Here is a 20,976-nt window from a genome sequence, read left to right on the forward strand (position 1 = left end):
GCGCTAAAATAAGGGCAATTGTAACTAGGGATGACCATGGATGTTCTCTTGGTAAGTGTGTGAATTAGACTATTTTCTTGTCCTTTTAAACATTCAAAATGTAACGAGTACTTTTGGGTGGCAGGGGAAATGTATGGAGTTGTAAGTACTTTACACCACTGTCTAGGGAGACTATGACTTCCAGGAGTGTCCAAATTAAAACTATTAGGGGAAAAAAACTCTGATTTGTTAATAACTACACCGTAATGTGACAATAACAACGACACCATATTTGAGAAACGAATCATCATGCATGTCATGCGGTGATTCCCATATATTTTCCCCCCATAGCCAATAGTAGTTGCACTGGTCGAAGAGTAGATAGATCTCGTCTATGAATAAATTGGAGCGCGTTCTTGGGGAGTAGTCAATGAATTTGCGCGTAAATGGAAGAGGTAAATTCAAATCACCAGTGGGAACACCGCAACCGCAATATATGTACTTTTTTTTTCTTCTCACTTTCCAGGATACTGTTATTCAGGATATTCGAAGACCATGGTAGTGTATATAGATCCCTCTGCCTGTCCCAGGGTTTACCAAACTCGGTGCACGTTTTGGTTTTTGCCCTAGAGCTACACAGCTGATTCAAATAATCAACTAATCAATCATCAAACAACGTTTGGGCAAAAAAACAAAAAGTGCACCCCTTGGGCTCCTGAGGCTGTCGGTGCGCACGCTGCATTTTTTTTGTTTTGTTTCCAATCCTCTAGTATTCTTTGTTCTATTTTTATTTCACCGTTTTACACGTTTATTACCCTGTCTATTTACAGTTTCGCCTACTCTATCGCCCCGGGAATATGATCTCAATGACAGTTTCTGACAGGTGGTTAGTCCATGTAACGTAAACTCGCACATCGCCTTAGTCCTTCTGCCTCTGATCTGGCAGACACACTAATTTGTAAATTATGTCTGAGTGTGCCCTTGACTAGCCGTAATCGAAAACGTTTTTACATTTACTTTTATAAAATCTAATTATTTTAGAATTTTACTCAAGTAGTATTTCACTGGGTGACTTTCACTTTTTATATTTAATGTATCTTTACTTTTACTCAAGTATGACAATTGGGTACCTTTTCCACCACTGTCCATGGGCAGATTTGTTGCCTCCCACAATGTATCAATGCTAGTCACTTTGCATAGGGTCGGGTTTACGAGACTATGAAAACCGCGGGATTAAAATAATCGAATTTCGCCAAATCGAGGCTTTGCATACCAAAAACTAAACGTACCACATTCCGTTGGGGTCCTGCTTCAGTGTTCTCGCGATACGTGTTTTGCAAAAACAGCTGACTGACATATCTGGATTTACGTGGTAGAGCTAGGGATCCTGTATTTATTTTTGCCCAAGGTAGCTAATTTAGCTAGAGTTCATTTTACACCACTTAATAACACGCGTGTCGTGCATAGGGAAAATATGGCAGACACTGATCCAAAGTCAGTTCAGGACCTTACCAATGTGGTGAGTATATAACATTGAAGCTAGCTAAATTAGCTAGCCAGCCACGATTCACCCAGGCCTGGTGAATGGATATGTTTCGATTTACATTAGCCGATCATTTCAATAGCCTATGTAACTAGCTAGCTAAGAAATAGGATCCTACGAAATGACTGTAAAAGTAGAGTATCAAACTCTAGAACGGTAAGAAAATATCATGGCTCCAATTGCTGTAGTGCCAAAGATGTTGTTTATAACTAACCCAAGATAGACCACAATCTTTAGGCAGAACACGCAAAGAGGTGGGCAGACCCAAGCACGATTTAGCGAGATCCTATTGGCGCGTTCTAGCACATATTTGCATACGTTATTACGGAACGAATACCCTGTGAAGTGCGCGTTGGCAATAATTACATTCGCTCTTGCACTCTTACTAAACACCGCAAATGTTTTTGTTTTTTTGGCGAAGGGTAAAGTCTACAAAACATAATCTACTATATTCTTAACATATTGTAGTTGGTAACAAATCTGTATTGAGATCAAATGTTTAATTGATGATACAATTCGCAGAATTTCGGCCAAAATCCATCTCGCGCCATCTTCTCCCATTGCTGGCCACTGGTCTCCCTCTCATCACCATATTTGGTGGGGTGGAAATGCCAACCGGATGTTTCAGATGTATTCATCCAGGGAAACATCTGGCTCATTGTTCTCTCTGTGGTAGTGCTGTAGCTACATCTCCCATAATTTAGGCATCACTGATTGAAAAAGGAACACCTTCTCTTTTTATCCATGATCATGCTCTGTATAGCTTGCTTATATAAATAAACAAACATGATATAAAAACGGCCAATACGTTTTGATGTGGTTTGAATCCTGCTCAATTAAAATTTACCAAATTATTCTGAATTGACCACAAACCATCTTTGCTGTATTTTTTTTCTCTACTTTCTCCCACCCACCCATTTCTTTATTTATATCCTCCAGTTTGCCTTTTGGATTTTCATAAATTTCTTGCAAGATGGTCATTTGGTCATTGAACACAATATATCATATCAGCCTGTGTAATGATACACCTGTTACTGCTCTCTAAAAGGTCCAGACGCTGCTGCAACAGATGCAGGATAAGTTCCAGACCATGTCAGACCAGATCATCGGAAGAAATATCCTCAACATTGTTAGGTAACTTGGTATGGGCTTGGTATCTTGGTATCTTTCAAATCATTATGCATCTTTTATAAATGGGGTGTCATACGGTCACACCCCCATTAGTTCATTTCCAAACATAATGGTCTTTGGTCCATTTTGATGTTTATTTTACATGAGCTAATTTGTCAAAGATTTCTAGTAGCCCTTTATATTACAGCACAGAAAGAAGCAGTAATAACATGTTTATAGTATAATAGTGCATAGGAATACATTAGATATGTCTTACCAGTTGGAGTCAGAATCTTGGCTGGGGAGTGTCTGTTAGTGATCATCATTAATGTTATAATGGAGAGGTATTCCAGCCAGCACATCCCATCCGTCAGCTTAATCCACAAGTCCATTTTGGGCTAGCCCATTGTCTTCCTTAACCATGTTCACTTGATGAGATGAGCACCCGCATCGATGACCTGGAGAAGAACATTGCTGACCTCATGACCCAGGCAGGCGTGGAGGAGATCGAGGGGGTCAAGGAACCGCAAGTCAAAGAAGGACAAGGGTCATGAAGGTAATCTAACGGCACTTTACTAAATGTTTTCTATTTCTGTATGATACTCATCGGTCCCCGGTTCAAATGTTTAAGATACGAGTGCGTCGGTCTGCGGACCCCAAAAATATCAAAATGAGGCATGCATTGGTCAGGAAATCTATTCAAATTTTACGAATCGCTGGTTCACTAAAAACATTCTCATATTACTTTCTACCCTATCTTTTGTGACAAATTATGTGTCCTCTCCTTCACTGTCAAACTAAGCATGTAACTGTGTTGACAGTCATTGATCTACAAGTAATTTTGCATGCCGAACAACCCCAGGCAATATCAGTAGCAGTGTGCGCAGCTTCACGTGTTTACCAACGAGGTAGGCCCCTTATCTTGTACATCTGTGCCTTCAGAGTAAAAACATTTTTTTTTTTAAAGCTTGTGCAATATTTGGCTTTATTAGTTGAGTGACAACCAATGTAATTGCTAGGTTATTGTTATCAAATGTACTGTTGAAAATAGTGTTTTACCAGATTAGAAGTAAACTACCGGAGACACAACTAATCTGGCAATAGCCTACCTGCTGATTGGGGCATAGCCTACATTAGATTTTATTTTGATTGTTCAGGTTCACCATCAGCAATAGTTTTGGTAGTTTTACTTTAAGCAATCAGTGTATATGGTCAAGTTTAGATATGCAGGGTTGGTTGATAATTTCATAACGAGGACAGCAATCACTCTTGTAAACCGCACTGCATGGTCGAAGTAAAGAAAATAAAAATGACTAGTTAATTAGTGGGTGATGGTAATCTGAGCGCCATACAGCTTCCGTTTTGTAAGCTCTGACCCAAATGTACTATTTTGTCATTTAAACATTTAAACTCAGCAAAAAAAGACTCACTTTCAACTGTGTTTATTTTCAGCAAACTTAACATGTGTAAATATTTGTATGAACATAACAAGAGTCAATAACTGAGACATAAACTGAACAAGTTACACAGACGTGACTAACAGAAATGGAATAATGTGTCCCTGAACAAAGGGGGGGGGGTCAAAATCAAAAGTAACAGTCAGTATCTGGTGTGGCCACCAGCTGCATTAAGTATTGCAGTGCATCTCCTCCTCATGGACTGCACCAGACTTGCCAGTTCTTGCTGTGAGATGTTATCCCACTCTTCCACCAAGGCACCTGCAAGTTCCTGGACATTTCTGGGGGGAATGGCCCTAGCCCTCACCTTCCGATCCAACAGGTCCCAGACGTGCTCAATGGGATTGAGATCCGGGCTCTTCGTTGGCCATGGCAGAACATGTACAAAACGAGCAGTATGGCTGGTGGCATAGTCATGCTGGAGGGTCATGTCAGGATGAGCCTGCAGGAAGGGTACCACATGAGGGAGGAGGATGTCTTCCCTCTCAACGTACAGCGTTAAAATTGCCTGTAATGACAACAAGCTCAGTCCGTTGATGCTGTGACACACCGCCCCAGACCATGACGGACCCTCCGCCTCCAAATCGATCCCGCTCCAGAGTACAGGCCTCAGTGTAACGCTCATTCCTTCCACGAAAAACATGAATCCGACCATCACCTGGTGAGACAAAACCGGTGATGTCTGGTGAGGACCTGCCTTACAACAGGCCTACAAGCCCTCAGTCCAGCCTCTCTCAGCCTATTGCGGACAGTCTGAGCACTGATGGAGGGATTGTGCGTTCCTGGTGTAACTTGGGCAGTTGTTGTTGCCATCCTTTCCCGTAGGGGTTATGTTCGGATGTACCGATCCTGTGCAGGTGTCTTTACACATGGTCTGCCACTGCGAGGACGATCAGCTGTCCGTCATGTCTCCCTGTAGCGCTGTCTTAGGTGTCTCACAGTACGGACATTGTAATTTATTGCCCTGGCCACATTTGCAGTCCTCATGCCTCCTTGCAGCATGCCTAAGGCACGTTTACACAGATGAGCAGGGACACTGGGCATCTTTCTTTTGGTGTTTTTCAGAGACAGCCTCTTTAGTGTCCTCAGTTTTCATAACTGTGACCTTAATTGCCTACCGTCTGTAAAATGTTAGTGTCTTAACGACCGTTCCACAGGTACATGTTTATGGTTCATTGAAAAAGCATGGGAAACAGTGTTTAAAGTTTTTGGGATTTTTCCGAATTATCTTTGAAAGGCAGGGTCCTGAAAAAGGGACGTATCTTATTTTTGTGAGTCTATTTTTACTTTTATTTTTTCAATGTAGCTGATATCAATTACTTTCAACCGGCAATAACTTTTGACCATCAGATCGGAAGTTACTTACCTCAATTCCGGCTTCGACTTTGACTCATCTGCCCTTGGCTCTTTCTGTAATTCCGACCCAATTCCTACCAAAGAGGAAATGCAGACGTTAGAGGCAAGAGAGGGGGAACCTAGTGAGATTAAAGTAAAGGGAGAACCGGCCACCTCTTCCCTCCATTCTACTGGCCAATGTGGATGAGGGAGAGGTTGTTGTTCCTGTCCCACACTGCCACGTCTACCTTTTCTACCAAATGGACTCTCGAAATTGCAATATTTTCTGCTTTTCTGAAACATGGCTCTCGGACAAGATACCTGCCATTGCTATCCAACTTGATGGATTCTCCATTCACCCAGTGGAGTTGGGGAAATCAAGGGGGGAGGGGTTTGCCTCTTCATCAACAACAACTGGTGTGCTGACTCAAAGCCTATGGAAGTATCAACCCCATTGTTTACCAGTCTTGGAATACCTCATGGTCAAATGCCGACCCTATTACTTCCCGAAGGAGTTTTCAGCTGTTATCGTGACTGTTGTATACATTTCACCTCAGAACAAGAAAAATAACAAGCTGGCACTTATCTTCTTGGCACACCCATCCCGTTAGTGGGATCATTTTCGTCAGCAACCGCTGAATAGCATAGCTCCACAGTCAAATAATATTACTAAAAAATATTAATATTCATGAAATCACAAGTGCAATATTGCAAAACACAGCTTAGCCTTTTGTTAATCCACCTGTCGTCTCAGATTTTGAAATTATGCTTTACAGCGAAAGCAATCCAAGCGTTTAAGTTTATCGATAGCATAGCAAAACATTATGTACACTAAGCATTAAGTAGCTAGGTCACGAAAATCAGAAAAGCAATCAAATTAATTGTTTACCTTTGATCTTTGGATGTTTTCACTCATGAGACTCCCAGTCAGACAACAAATGTTCCTTTTGTTCCATAAAGATTATTTTTATACTCAAAATACCTCCGTTATGTTCAGAAATCCCAGGAAAGAGTGGTCACGACCACGCAAACGTATATTCCAAATAATGTCCACAGAAACATGTCAAATGTTTTTTATAATCAATCTTCAGGTTGTTTTTAAAATATTTATTTGATAATATATCAACCGGGTGTGTAGGTTTTTCAATAACACCGGGAGAAACATTGGCCGCTTTACTCTGTAGCGCAAAACTCACTCAGAGCCCCCACCTATCCACTTACGCAATGTGATCTTTCACGCTCATTTTTAAAAATAAAAGCCTGAAACTATGTCTAAAGACTGACACCTTAGAGAAGCCATAGAAAAGGAATCTGGTTGATATCCCTTTAAATGGAGGATAGGCATGCATAGGAACAGAGGTTTCAAAATAAGAGTCACTTCCTGATTGGATTTTCCTCAGGTTTTTGCCTGCAATATCAGTTCTGTTATACTCACAGACAATATTTTTACAGTTTTGGAATCTTTAGAGGGTTTTCTAATTATATGCATATTCTAGTTTCTGGGGCTGAGAAATAGGCAGTTTCAAATGGGTATGTTTTTTTTTTAGCCAAAAACGAAAATACTGCCCCCTACATGCAAAAGGTTAAACTGTACAAGGCTATAACCAAGCAGAAAAACGTACATCCAGAGACTGCTTTTCTGGTTGCCAGCTATTTTAATTCCATGTCATTAGGACACGTGATGCCTAACTTCCATCAACACGTCTCCCTCGCCAATATGGGTGATAAATCCTAGACCACTGTTATTCTAGTCACAAGCAAGTATACAAGGCCCTACCTCGTCCTCCATTGAGCAAATCAGATCATGACTCCGTACTCCTGCTTCCTGTTTACAAGCAGAAGCTTAAACAGGAATTACCTGTGACTCGCTCTGTTGAGAAATGGTATCCATAATCAGAGTTTATGCTACAGGACTGCTTTGCTAGCGTTGATTGGAATATGTTTCGTGACTCCGCTGATAACATCGAGTTAACCACCTCAGTCATCGGCTTCATTAGGAAATGCATTGGTGACATTGTCCTCACAGTCATCAAACAAGCAAAAGGACAATATAGGAATGAAGTGGAATCATGTTACATGCCGCATGTGGCAGGAGCTACAATCCATTACGGATTACAAAGGAAGACCCGTCCGGGATCTGCCCAACAATGTGAGGGTAACCACCGACCCAGAAAATTGGGTGATCTAGCTCTCTGATGCCGATGTGAGTAAAGTCTAAATCAGGTCAAGGCCACAGGGTCCGATTAGTATTCCAGGGCGCGTTCTCACAGCATATGCAGAACAGCTGGCAGGTACACTACATGACCAAAAGTATGCTGACACCTGCTTGTCGAACATCTCATTCCAAAATCATGGGCATTAATATGGAGTCGCCCCCCCCTCTTGCTGCTAGAACAGCCTCCACCCCTCTGGGGCGGCTTTCCACTAGATGCTGGAACATGTTTTGGGGACTTCCATCCATTCAGCCATGAGCATTAGTGAGGTCAGGAACTGATGTTGGGTGATTAGGTCTGGCTTGCAGTTGGAGTTCCAATTCATCCCAAAGGTGTTGGATGGCGTTGAGGTCAGGGCTCTGTGCAGGCCAGTAAAGTTCTTCCACACCCATCTCGAGAAACCATTTATGTATGGACCTCGCTTTGTGCACTAGGGCATTGTTATGCTGAAGCAAGAAAGGGCCTTCCCCAATCTGTTGCCACAGTCAGAAACACAGATAGTCTAGAATGTCATTGGAACTAGGGGGCCTAGCCCGAACCATGAAAAACAGCCCCAGACCATTCCTCCTCCACGAAACCTAATAGTTGGCACTATGCGTTGGGGCAGGTAGCGTTAACCTGGCATTCACCAAAACTAGATTTGTCCGTCAGACTGACAAATGGTGAAGCGTGATTCATCATCATTCCGTCTTTCGGATGGGATGTTAAATGTGAGTCCTGACTCTCTGAGGTCATTAAAGATCCCATGGCACTTATCGTAAGAGTATGGGTGTTAACCCCGGTGTCCTGGCTAAATTCCCAATCTGGCCCTCAAACCATCACGGTCACCTAATAATCCCCAGTTTACAATTGGCTCATTCATCCCTCTCCTCTCCCCTGTAACTATTCCTAAGGTCGTTGCTGCAAATGAGAACGTGTTCTCAGTCAACTTACCTGGTAAAATAACGGAAATCAAATCAAATCAAATTTATTTATATAGCCCTTCGTACATCAGCTGATATCTCAAAGTGCTGTACAGAAACCCAGCCTAAAACCCCAAACAGCAAGCAATGCAGGTGTAGAAGCACATCTTCAAATAATATTTTTGCAGGAATCTCCATGCGAATGATTTTGCCGAAGATTGTATCACCGCTGGGATATATATATATATATATATATATATATATATATACCATTTTTTTTATCACTCCAGAGAACGCATTTCCACTGCTCCAGAGTCCAATAGCAACAAGCTTTACGCCACTCCAGCTGACGCTTGACATTGCGCATGGTGATTATTAAGGTTTATTTGCGGCTGCTCGGCAATGGAAACCCATTTCATGAAGCTCCCGACTAACCGTTATTGTGCTGACGTTGCTTCCAGAGGCCGTTTGGAACTCTGTTGTGAGTGTTACAACCAAGGACAGATGAGCCACTATCACTTTATTGATCCACTATCCCTGCACATTGTAAATATGGTACTGGAACTGACCCTGTGTATATAACGTAAACTCACCCCATTCCGTACAAATGTGCGCAACCGCAACATTAAAATGAGGCTGCAAAGAAAACTAATGGGACTGTAGCGACTGTGTTGATTTCAAAATCGGGGGTAATCATGGTAATGGCTCTATAGTATTGGAGAAAAGTTTAAAAAACAGACCCTCCGTTACATTGTGACGTGTCATGCTTTAACGTACAGCACCCATAAAGCAACTTTCTGTTTTACAATCTCTCTCCACCAGGTGTAGCACTTCTCTCATCGTTTAAAAACAAGAAATGGACAGTAAGAGGGGGGGATAGTCATTTTTTGCGTCATCACTAAGTGATCGTCACTCTCAAAGCCGCTGTCTACTTCTAAAGATCACTTTAGCACCGCACTAAAAACCTAATTCAAATTCGACACAAACCTCCAAATAGGTATGTAATGACACAATATAAACTCTTTATAGTGTTTTATTTAAATTTTTAGAGGCGATAAGGTGATAAATTGGACAGATCGAGTGAAAGAGGCGTTTTCTCACACATCTCCTCTCGCTTCCCCACCCGCCATTTTTAAAAAGACCAGAAGGAGCTCATTGCCTTCTTCAATCATGCAGAACCGGGCAGCGTGGAGGTCTTGGCATGAATTCTGTTGGAAAGGGGAGAAATTGTGCTTTACAATGGTATTGACATTACAGTTGACCTGGAAATATTACGTTTTTTGGGTGTATTGTAAGGTCAATAAGGTCAATTGTACAGACCAAGGCGATGTACAAAAGTGAGTTAGTTTACGTTACTATGCTTACTTTATCATGTTCTTCTTATTTTTATATATTGTGTATTTTTGTTCTACCCTCTTATTGATTAATACATTGTTGGGGTTAGAACTTGCAAGAAAGGCATTTCACTGCATTTGTGGATGTGATATTATCTTGAATCTAGATGCCCCATCTCCCTTATTGCTCAGCTCAGGTGCTTACATACGGTACACCATATATATACAGTACCAGTCAAAGGTTTGGACACACCTACTCATTCCAGGGTTTCTTAATTTTTACTATTTTCTAGAATGTAGAATAATGGTGAAAACATCAACACTATGAAATAACACATGGAATCATGTAGTAACCAAAAAAGTGTTAAACAAATCAAAATATATTTTAGATTGTTCAAAGTAGCCACCCTTTGCCTTAATGACAGCGTGTCATACTCTTGGCATTCTCTCAACCAGCTTCACCTGGAATGCTTTTCAAACAGTCTTGAAGGAGTTCTCACATATGCTGAGCACTTGTTGGCTGCTTTTACTTCACTCTGCAGTCCAACTCATCCCAAATCATCACAATTTGGTTAAGGTCAGGTGATTGTGAAGGCCAGGTGATCTGATGCAGCACTCCATCACTCTCCTTCTTGGTCAAATAACCCTTACACAGTCTGGAGGTATGTTGGGTCATTGTCCTGTTGAAAAACAAATAGAGCAATAGTGGCTGCCAATGACTGGAACAAATGGCAAAAATCACTGAAGCTGGAGACATATCTCCCTCTAACTTTAAGCATCAGCTGTCAGAGCAGCTTACCTATCACTGTACACAGCCAATCTGTAAATAGCACACCCAACTACCTCATCCCCATATTGTTATTTATCTTCTTGCTCTTTTACACCCCAGTATCTCTACTTGCACATCATCATCTGCACATCCTATCACCCCAGTGTTAATGCTAAATTGTAATTATTTAGCCTCTATGGCATATTTATTGCCTTGCCTCCCTACTCTTCTACATTTGCACACACTGTACATTCTATTGTGTTATTGACTGTACGTTTATTTATGTGTAACTCTGTTGTCGTGTCTGGCTATGCCGGATTAAGTGATATGATATGCTATTCTGTAATTAATATTACCTGATTAAGCTAATCAGGTCAATGTAATTGACTAGAAAGTTGGGGCCCCACAAAATAATGTTTATAGAGCTGTTATCTTCCGAATACACTCTTAAAGACCTGGTAATCTTTTACATCAATAGCAGTCAATATTTAATCGTCACTTTATTCAGTCTCATCTGTAAGTTGTAAATTCTTGGTTATCTTCACAAACCCTGGCTAACAAGTTGAATCAGCAATACAACATTTGGTTTAATTATTTATTTACTAAATACCTAAATAATCACACAGAATTACTTCTACACAGAATGGATCATACATTGATTACAAATTATGTCATAAAGAAGACGTCCCTGGTGGACGGAACAGATACGACAGCTGGTTACACCAAGAGAGGGGGTTGGGTTTGAGTGAAAGAGCGGGAAGACTGAGTAACAAAGGGACAAGCTATGCTATCGTAAATACAGAATCTTATGCATTCTAAATAACCACCCATTTGAAAAAGGAAAATGCAATAAATATTTACTCTGAGCTGCGCTTCGGTAGATTGGTCGTAGATGGTAGGCCGGGTTGTCCTTTGAAGAATGTCTGGTGGTAGAACGATACTTTGTAGTATCGTTGTGTTTGTTAGACTGGATACATCGTCCTTCCTTTCCTAGCCCACGTTTACAGTGACTGCTGCTAACGTAACGGCTAGGAGGTATCACTTCTGGAGTGAATAAGAGTTCAAAGTTCATATATAAGTTGCTATACTTTTAAGCTCATGCTATATTCTGGCTGGTATAGTTGAAATTCATCCTTTCTGCATGTAGGTCGTCACCTTCACATTGAAATTTGATGCCAATTGGGTTAGGTTCTTGCTGATGTTGGCTTAGTTCTGTAGGTGGTTTTTGTCCTTTCAACGTGGGGACTGCCAGTCCGCACATACTTGGAACAGGAAGTTACATTTTCGGCAATTGGCTTATATAGGTTTGGGAGAGAGGGTCGTGTTTCATAGTCTACAACCACTGTCTGTTCACATGGGTGGGGCCACTGAGTTGGCAGAGTTTACTCTATGACAAACCGTTCTCTCATTAAGAAGCGAAATTACATTTCATCTTTTCACAAATAGTTTCATATTAAAACATTTAAATTGCACAACAATTCCATGTGAATCTGATAACTACACTGCTCAAAAAAATTAAGGAAACACTAAAATAACACATCCTAGATCTGAATGAATGAAATATTCTTATTAAATACTTTTTTCTTTACATAGTGTGCTGAATGTGCTGACAACAAAATCACACAAAAATTATCAATGGAAATCAAATGTATCAACCCATGGAGGTCTGGATTTGGATTCACACTCAAAATTAAAGTGGAAAACCACACTACAGGCTGATCCAACTTTGATGTAATGTTCTTAAAACAAGTCAAAATGAGGCTCAGTAGTGTGTGTGGCCTCCGCGTGCATGTATGACCTCCCTACAATGCCTGGGCATGCTCCTGATGAGGTGGCGGATGGTCTCCTGAGGGATCTCCTCCCAGACCTGGACTAAAGCATCCGCCAACTCCTGGACAGTCTGTGGTGCAACGTGGCGTTGGTGGATGGAGCGAGACATGATGTCCCAGATGTGCTCAATTGGATTCAGGTCTGGGGAACGGGCGGGCCAGTCCATAGCATCAATGCCTTCTTCTTGCAGGAACTGCTGACACACTCCAGCCACATGAGGTCTAGCATTGTCTTGCATTAGGAGGAACCCAGGGCCAACCACACCAGCATATGGGCTCACAAGGGGTCTGAGGATCTCATCTCGGTACCTAATGGCAGTCAGGCTACCTCTGGCGAGCACATGGAGGGCTGTGTGGCCCCCCAAAGAAATGCCACCCCACACCATGACTGACCCACCGCCAAACCGGTCATGCTGGAGGATGTTGCAGGCAGCAGAACGTTCTCCACGGCGTCTCCAGACTCTGTCACATCTGTCACATGTGCTCAGTGTGAACCTGCTTTAATCTGCGAAGAGCACAGGGCGCCAGTGGCGAATTTGCCAATCTGGGTGTTCTCTGGCAAATGCCAAACGTCCTGCACGGTGTTGGGCTGTAAGCACTGAATTTTAGATCCACTTCTCCTTAATGTAACCACTGTGTCAGATTTCAAAAAAGCTTTACCGAAAAAGCATACTATGCAATAATCTGAGTACAGCGCTCAGACAACAAAACAAGCCGTACAGATATCCGCCATGTTGTGGAGTCAACAAAGTCAGAAATAGCATTATAAATGTTCACTTGCCTTTGATGATCTTCATCAGAATGGAATCCCAGGAATCCCAGTTCCGCAATAAATGTTTGATTTGTTCGATAAAGTCCATAATTTGTCCAAATACCTCCTTTTTGTTTGCGCGTTTAGTACACAATCCAAACTCACGACACGCGGGCAAGTCCAGGCGAAAGTTCAGAAGAATGGTCATATTACAGTTAGTAGAAACATGTCAAACAAAGTATAGAATCAATCTTTAGGATATTTTTATCATAAATCTTCAATAATGTTCCAACCGGAGAATTCCTTTGTCTGTAGAAATGCAATGGAACAGAGCTTACTCTCACGTGAGCGTGCATGATCAGCTCATGCCACTCTGGCAGACCTCTGACTCATTCAGCTCCCATTCCCCCCTCCTTCACAGTAGAAGCATCAAACAAGGTACTAAAGACTGTTGACATGTAGTGGAAGCCTTAGGAAGTGCAATATGACCCCATAGGCAATGAGTTGAAAAATGACCAACCTCAGATTTCCCACTTCCTGGTTGGATTTTTTCTCAGGTTTTTGCCTGCCATATGAGTTCTGTTATACTCACAGACATCATTCAAACAGTTTTAGAAACTTCAGAGTGTTTTCTATCCAAATCTACTAATAATATGCATATATTAGCAACTGGGCCTGAGTAGCAGGCAGTTTACTCTGGGCACCTTATTCGTCAAAGCTACTCAATACTGCCCCCCAGTCCCAAAGAAGTTAAAGAACACACTTTGAGTTCTATTAGATTACAATATCGTGGATTCAGAGCTGAGGTTAAAGCCATAACACGTTTTTTTTTTCAACAACCGGTTCTGGTCAATAATATCAAAGGCTGCACTGAAATCAAGCAGTACAGCTCCCACAATCTTCCTATTATAAATGTATTTCAAACAATAATCAGTCATTTGTGTCAGTGCTGTACATGTTGAGTGCCCTTCACTATAAGCATGCTGAAAGTCTGTTAATTTGTTTACAGAGAAATAGCATTGTATTTGGTCAAAAACTATTTTTCCCACAGTTTACTAAGAGCTGGCAACAAGCTTATAGGTCTGCTGTTAGAACCAGTAAAGGCTGTTTTACCACTCTTGGGTAGCGGAATTACTTTGGCTTCCCTCCAGGCCTGAGGACAAAGTCTTTCCTCTTGGCTCAGATTAAAGATATGACAGATGGGAGTGGATATAGAGTCAGCTACCATCCTCAGTAGCTTTCCATCTAAGTTGTCAATGCCAGGAGGTTTGTCATTATTGATCGATTACAATTTTCCCAACTTTACATAATTCAAACTTGCAATACTTTTCTTTCATTTAGTTTTTTTTATGCATGAATACGATGGATTACTGTTTGTTGTTGGCATTTCCTGCCTGAGTTTGCCCATTTTGCCAATTAAGTAATCATAAAAATAATTGACAACATTAAATGGTTTTGTGATAATAAGATGGCGTTGAATGCCTTTCTGCCCATAATTTCATTTAAAGTACAAGTTTTTTCCATCATTCTTTATATAATTGATTTTGGTTTCATAATACAGTTTCTTATTTATTTTTTTTAGTTTAGTCACAATTTCAGCCAGTCAAATGTGCAGCCAGACTTAGTAGCCACTCCTTTTGCCCAATCTCTTTCAACCATACAGTTTTTCAATTCCTCATCAATCCATGGAGCCTTAACAGTATAAAGGTCAGTTTCTTAACAGGTGAACGTTTATCAATAATTGGAAGAAGCAATTTTATAAATTAAGTGCAGTGTCTGGATGCTCCTCATTAATTACATCAGACCAACAAATATTTTTAACATCATCCACATAAGTCGCAGCAAATTATTTTGTATGAGCTCTTATGCCCAGCTGTTGGAACTTTGGCTTTCCTGGAAATTGTGGTCACTGCATCAATGGGTATGGATACAGCTTTAGAACAAACTTCTACAGTATTAGTAAAAATGTGATCGAAACATGTGGATGATCTTGTTCCTGTAGTGTTTGTAAATATTTTATTTATTTTATTTATTTTATTTATTTATTTAACCTTTAGTTAACTAGGCTTGTCAGTTAAGAACAAATTGTTATTAACAATGACGGCCTACCCCGGCCAAATCCTTAACTGGACGACACTGGGCCAATTGTGCGCCGCCCTATGGGACTCCCAATCACAGCCAGTTGTGATACAGCATGGAATCGAACCAGGGTCTGTAGTAACACCTCTAGCACTCGATGCAGTGCAATGCACCACTCGGGAGCCCCAATAGGTAGGTTGATTTAATAACCTGAACCCGATTCCAGGCACTGGTTACGGTAAGAAGCTTCCTCTTGAGCAGACAGCTTGATGAAAACCAGTCAATATTCAGGTCCCCAAGAAAGTAGACCTTTCTGTTTACATCACGTACACTATTAAGCATGTCACACATATTATTTAGATACTGACTGTTTGAACTTGGTGACCTCTAGCAACACCCCCAAAAAAGGCTTTAGATGTGCCAAGTGAACCTGCAACCACACCACTTCAATAACACTTGACATAAGATCTTCTCTAAACATTACAGGGGTATGGCTCTGTGTATACATACAGCAACACCTCCCCCAAAAGCATTCCTGTGTTCTATAGATGTTATATCCTTGTATTGCTACTGCTGAAGTCTCAGAAATTGATAAAATATGAATGTTAGCAAGTTATTGACTTCATGAACCTTATTTCTAACGCTACGTATATTAATATGAGCTATTTTCAGTCCTTTCCTGTGTATCTTATCAGAGATAGACATAATGTGGAAAAGAGCAAACTAAGCAAGAGAAAAATATATATACATTTTATCAGTCCATTTAATCAATTGGTGTGTGTGTTTGAGGTGGGGTTGACGCTATTAACCCATAGGCTTGGCTGTCATCCCCTCCAGGCTTCTGGGAGGGATGGTGGACAATGAGCCTGTCAGCAATGTCCCCACGTGCTCTGCCAGCTTTCATGGCTGGGATCAGTTCTTTCCTCTTCTGGCGCACAGCATCAGGATAGTCCTCGTTGAGGAAGATATTATTTCCTCAAGTGCTTGGCTTTTTCCAGAACAGCTACCTTGTCCTTGAACCTCAGGAACTTTACCACTGGGCTGGTGGTGAGATTTCCAGTCCTGTGGGTGCGCTTCACCTCAATCTTCCTGTGGTCCATTTTAGTAGCTGAATCCACCAGTATTTGGACAAAACACCTGAAGCTATTTTCTTGTTGTAACAACTGCTTGTAGAACTCTTTGTTCATTTAAAAGATCCTTCATGTGTGATAGACACCACTGTCCTCAGTCTATGTCAATGTAGGTCACGCTGTTACTCCTCGTAGTTCCAGGAAGAGTATTTGTCCTCGGCAGCAGAGGTAACTCTGGGTCTTCCTTTTCTGTGGCAGTCCTCATGAGAGCCTGCCGCTTGATAGTTTTTGCGACTGCACTTGAAGAAACTTTCAAAGTTATTGTAATTTTCCATATTGACTGACCTTCATTTCTTAAAATAATGATGGACTGTCGTTTCTCTTTTCTTATTTGAGCTGTTCTTGCCATTATATGGACTTTTACCAAATAGGGCTTCTTCTGTATACCACCCCTACCTTGTCACAACACAACTGATTGGCTCAAATGCATTAAGGAAAGTTTTATCAAGGCACACCTGTTAATTGAAATGCATTCCAGACTACCTCATGAAGCTGGTTGAGAGAATGCCAAGAATGTGCAAAGCTGTCATCAAGGTAAAGGGTGGCTACTTTGAAGAATCTCAACTATATTTTGATTTGTTTAACACTTTTTGGGGGTTACTACATGATTCCATATGTGTTATGTCATAGTTTTGATGTCTTCACTATTATTCTACAATGTAGGAAATATTTAAAATAAAGAAACCCTTGCACGAGTAGGTGTGTCCAAACTTTTGACTGGTACTGTCTCAGCTCAGACAGATCCAGCTCAGATTTTAGTTTAGTATGGAAAATTAGTTTATGCAACAAATGTTAGTGCATTGACCCAAATCACATCGATTCATTCCTCTAATCAAACCAAATTGTTTCAAACTGGGAAAAAAATATATTTAAAAAAATAAACACAACATTCAACATTTTCTAAGATTTTACTGAGTTACAGTTCATATAAGGAAGTCAGTCAATTTAAATAAATTAGTTAGGCCCTAATCTATGGATTTCACATGAATGGGAATACAGATACAGTGTTCGGAAAGTATTCAGACCCCTTGACTTTTTCTACATTTTATTATATTACAGCCTTATTCTAAAATGGATGAAACTTTTTTTCCCCCTCATCAATCTACACACAATACCCGATAATGGCGAAGCAAAATCAGGTTTTTAGAAATGTTAGCAAATGTATTAAAAATAAAAAGCATACCATATTTGCATAATATTCAGACCCTTTGCTATGAGACTCTGAAGTTGAGCTCCAAGTGCACCCTGTTTCCATTGATCATCCTTGATGTTTCTACAACTTAATTGGAGTCCACCTGTGGTAAATTCAATTGATTGGACATGATTTGGAAAGGCACATACCTGTTTTATTATATAGTCCCACAGTTTTACAGTGCATGTCAGAGCAAAAATCAAGCCGTGAGGTCAAAGGAATTGTCTGTAGAGCTCTGAGACAGGATTGTATCGTGGCACAGATCTGGGGAAGGGTACCAAAACATGTCTGCACCATTGAAGGTCCCCAAGAACACAGTGGCCTCCATCATTCTTAAATGGAAGAAGTTTGGAACCACCAAGACTCTTCCTAGAGCTGGCCGCCCGGCCAAACTGAGCCATCTTGGGAGAAGGGCATTGGTCAGGGAGGTGACCAAGAACCTGAGTTCCTCTGTGGAGATGGTTGTCCTTCTGGAAGGTTCTATCATCTCTGCAGCACTCCACCAGTCAGGCCTTTATGGCAGAGTGGCCAGACGGAAGCCACTCCTCAGTAAAAGGCACATGACAGCCTGCTTGGAGTTGGCCAAAAGGCTCCTAAAGGACTCTCAGACGATGAGAAACAAGATTCTCTGGTCTGATGAAACCAAGCTTGAACTATTTGTCCTGAATACCAAGCGTCACATCTGGAGGAAACCTGGCACCATCCCTACGGTGAAGCATGGTAGTGGCAGCATCATGCTGTGGGGATGTTTTTCAGCAGCAGGGACTGGGATGCTAGTCAGGATCGAGGGGAAAAATTAAAGGAGCAAAGTACAGAGATCCTTGTTGAAAACCTGCTCAGGACCTCAGACTGGGGCCAAGGTTCACCTTCCAACAGGACAATAACCCTAAGCGCACACAGCCAATACAATGCAGGAGTGGCTTTGGGAAAAGTCTCTGAATGTCCTTGATTGGCCCAGCTAGAGCCCACACTTGAACCCAATCGAACAACTCTGGAGAGACCTGAAAATCTCTGTGTAGTAACGCTCCACATCCGGGTGGACTCCCCAAATACAGGTGTGCCAAGCTTGTAGCGTCATACCCAAGAAGACTCAAGGCTGTAATCCCTGCCAAAGGTGCTTCAACAATGTACTGAGTTTTAAAAAATGGGGTGTTTAGATTGTTTAAAAAATAATAATAAAAAGGCTGTAACAAAATGTGGAACATCAATGGGTCTGAATACTTAACGAATGCACTGTATGCATCTTTGTCACACATACCTTTAAAAAAAAAAAAGTAGGGGCGTGGATCAGAAAATCAGTCCGTATATGGTGTGACCACCATTTGCCTCATGCAGCGCGACACATCTCCTTTGCATTTAATTGATCAGGCGGTTTATTGTGGGCTGTGAAATGTTGTCCCACTCCTTCAATTACTGGGCGAAGTTGCTGGACTTTGGCGGGAACTGGAACACGCCGTCAATCCAGAGCATCCCAAACATGCTCAATGCATGTTATGTCTGAGTATGCAGGCCATGGAAGAACTGGGACATTTTCAGCTTCTAGGAATTGTGAACTGATCCTTGCAACATGGGCTATGCATTATCATGCTGACACATGAGGTGATGGCATTGGATGAATGGCACAACATTGGGCCTCAGGATCTTGTCACGGTATCTCTGAGCATTCAAACTCCCATCGATAAAATGCAATTGTGTTCATTGCCCGTAGTTTATGCCTGCCCATATCATAACTACACCGCCACCATGGGGAACTCTGTTCACAACATTGACATCAGCAAACCTCTTGCCCGCATGAAACCGGGATTCATGTGTGAAGAGCACACTTCTCCAGCATGCCAGTGGCTAACGAGGTGAGCATTTGGCCACTGAAATAAGTTACAACACTAAACTGCAGTCAGGTCAAGACCTGGTGAGGACGACGAGCACGCAGATGAGCTTCCCTGAAATGGTTTCTGACAGTTTGTGCAGATATTCTTCGCTTGTGCATACCCAGTTTCATCAGCTGTCCAGGTGGCTGGTCTCAGACGACCTCACAGGTGAAGACGACGGATGTTGAGGTCCTGGGCTCGCATGGTTACACATGGTCTGCGGTTGTGAGGCTGGTTGAATGTACTGCCAAATTCTCTAATGACATTGGAGGCGGCTTATGGTAGAGAAATTAACATTCAATTATCTGGTGGCATTTCCACCAGCCAGCATGCCAATTGTACTTTCCCTCAACTTGAGTTATCTGTGGCATTGTGTTGTGAAAACTGCACATTTTAAAGTGGCCTTTTATTGTCCCCAGCACAAGGTGCACCTGTGTAATGATCAGCTTCTTGATATGCCACACCTGTCCGGTGGATGGATCATCTTGGCAAAGGAGAAATGCTCACTAACAGGGATGTAAACATATTTCTGTACAACATTATTTAGAAATAAGCTTTTTGTGCACATGGAACATTTCTGGGATCATTTCTTTTTTTATTTCAGCTCATGAAACATGGGACCAACACTTTACATGTTGCATTTATATTTTTGTTCAGTGTAGAGACTTATTGTATCGTCTTGAAGGTGAAAGATTCACATTCCTAGTACTCACCTTCTGGCACTCATCCCTGTATCCATGTTGGCAGTAGTCCTGCATATACAAACATTTCAGGTGAAAGAAAAGTTATAATTTAAGCTGCATAAATAACCTCACTGGTGAACGAACATCTCTGACAAATCCCATTCAGAAAGTGTCACATGGCTAGCATTCACATCCTTTCTCAAATTATAGTTTATGGCCTACCTTTTTGATGCCACATACCAATTTGAAGTTGAAATAACTTTAGATGTCCATCAATGACACATTTGATCAAAATTAATAATTCCGATTTTTTTTTACTTGAATTGATGGAAAATTCTCTGTAGGTCAATAGGTAGATTATGATTGCAGTTGGAAACCGTAAACAATTCCATCAGGAAAAGTTAATGTCTCCCTAAGTGCATGCTAAACCAACTATAAAACACATTTCAATTACAGGTTGCCAGACGACAAGCTGTCAAGGACTTTCTTCAGGAGCAGCATACTCTTCCACTATAACCATGAACTATCTTGATTTAGTGTGTTGTGAAATGCTTTTTTATATTGACTATTGTAATAAAAGTAACAGTTCTAATGTAGTGACTTGAAGATGTGTTATTTGTAAATGAGTATTTCCCTCAGAACTTTTCAGCCCTGTTAGTAATGGTTGATTGAAGTATACAGTAGAAGCCAGTGATATTAGCAGCACTGTGCCAAGTGGAATGCATTCAAAATTCAACAGATTTTCTTCTATTAAAGTTATTTAATACAAACAAATCTTAGTCTCATTCTTAGACAAACGTCA

The 20,976-nt window shown here is 41.2% G+C and overlaps 2 protein-coding genes across 2 annotated transcripts in view; one reads left to right on the plus strand and one right to left on the minus strand.

Moving 5' to 3' along the window:
- The window catches only part of LOC110520015 (solute carrier family 66 member 2), a 32,530-nt gene extending 31,346 nt beyond the window's left edge, over window positions 1–1,184 (minus strand). Inside the window, exon 1 of the mRNA XM_021596976.2 lies at window positions 1,110–1,184. The gene's annotated coding sequence lies outside the window, so the exon portion shown is untranslated. The remainder of the gene's footprint in view (window positions 1–1,109) is intronic.
- Window positions 1,169–20,948, plus strand: LOC110520022 (heat shock factor-binding protein 1). Its single transcript, XM_021596988.2, has 4 exons — window positions 1,169–1,498; window positions 2,571–2,637; window positions 3,062–3,188; window positions 20,631–20,948. The coding sequence occupies exons 1-3, from the start codon at window positions 1,454–1,456 to the stop codon at window positions 3,184–3,186; spliced, it is 237 nt and encodes a 78-aa protein (XP_021452663.1). The 5' UTR covers window positions 1,169–1,453; the 3' UTR covers window positions 3,187–3,188; window positions 20,631–20,948.
- Window positions 20,949–20,976: the final 28 nt, after the last annotated feature.

This window comes from Oncorhynchus mykiss, chromosome 1 (genome assembly GCF_013265735.2).
Source record: "Oncorhynchus mykiss isolate Arlee chromosome 1, USDA_OmykA_1.1, whole genome shotgun sequence".
NCBI classification, from domain to species: domain Eukaryota; kingdom Metazoa; phylum Chordata; class Actinopteri; order Salmoniformes; family Salmonidae; genus Oncorhynchus; species Oncorhynchus mykiss.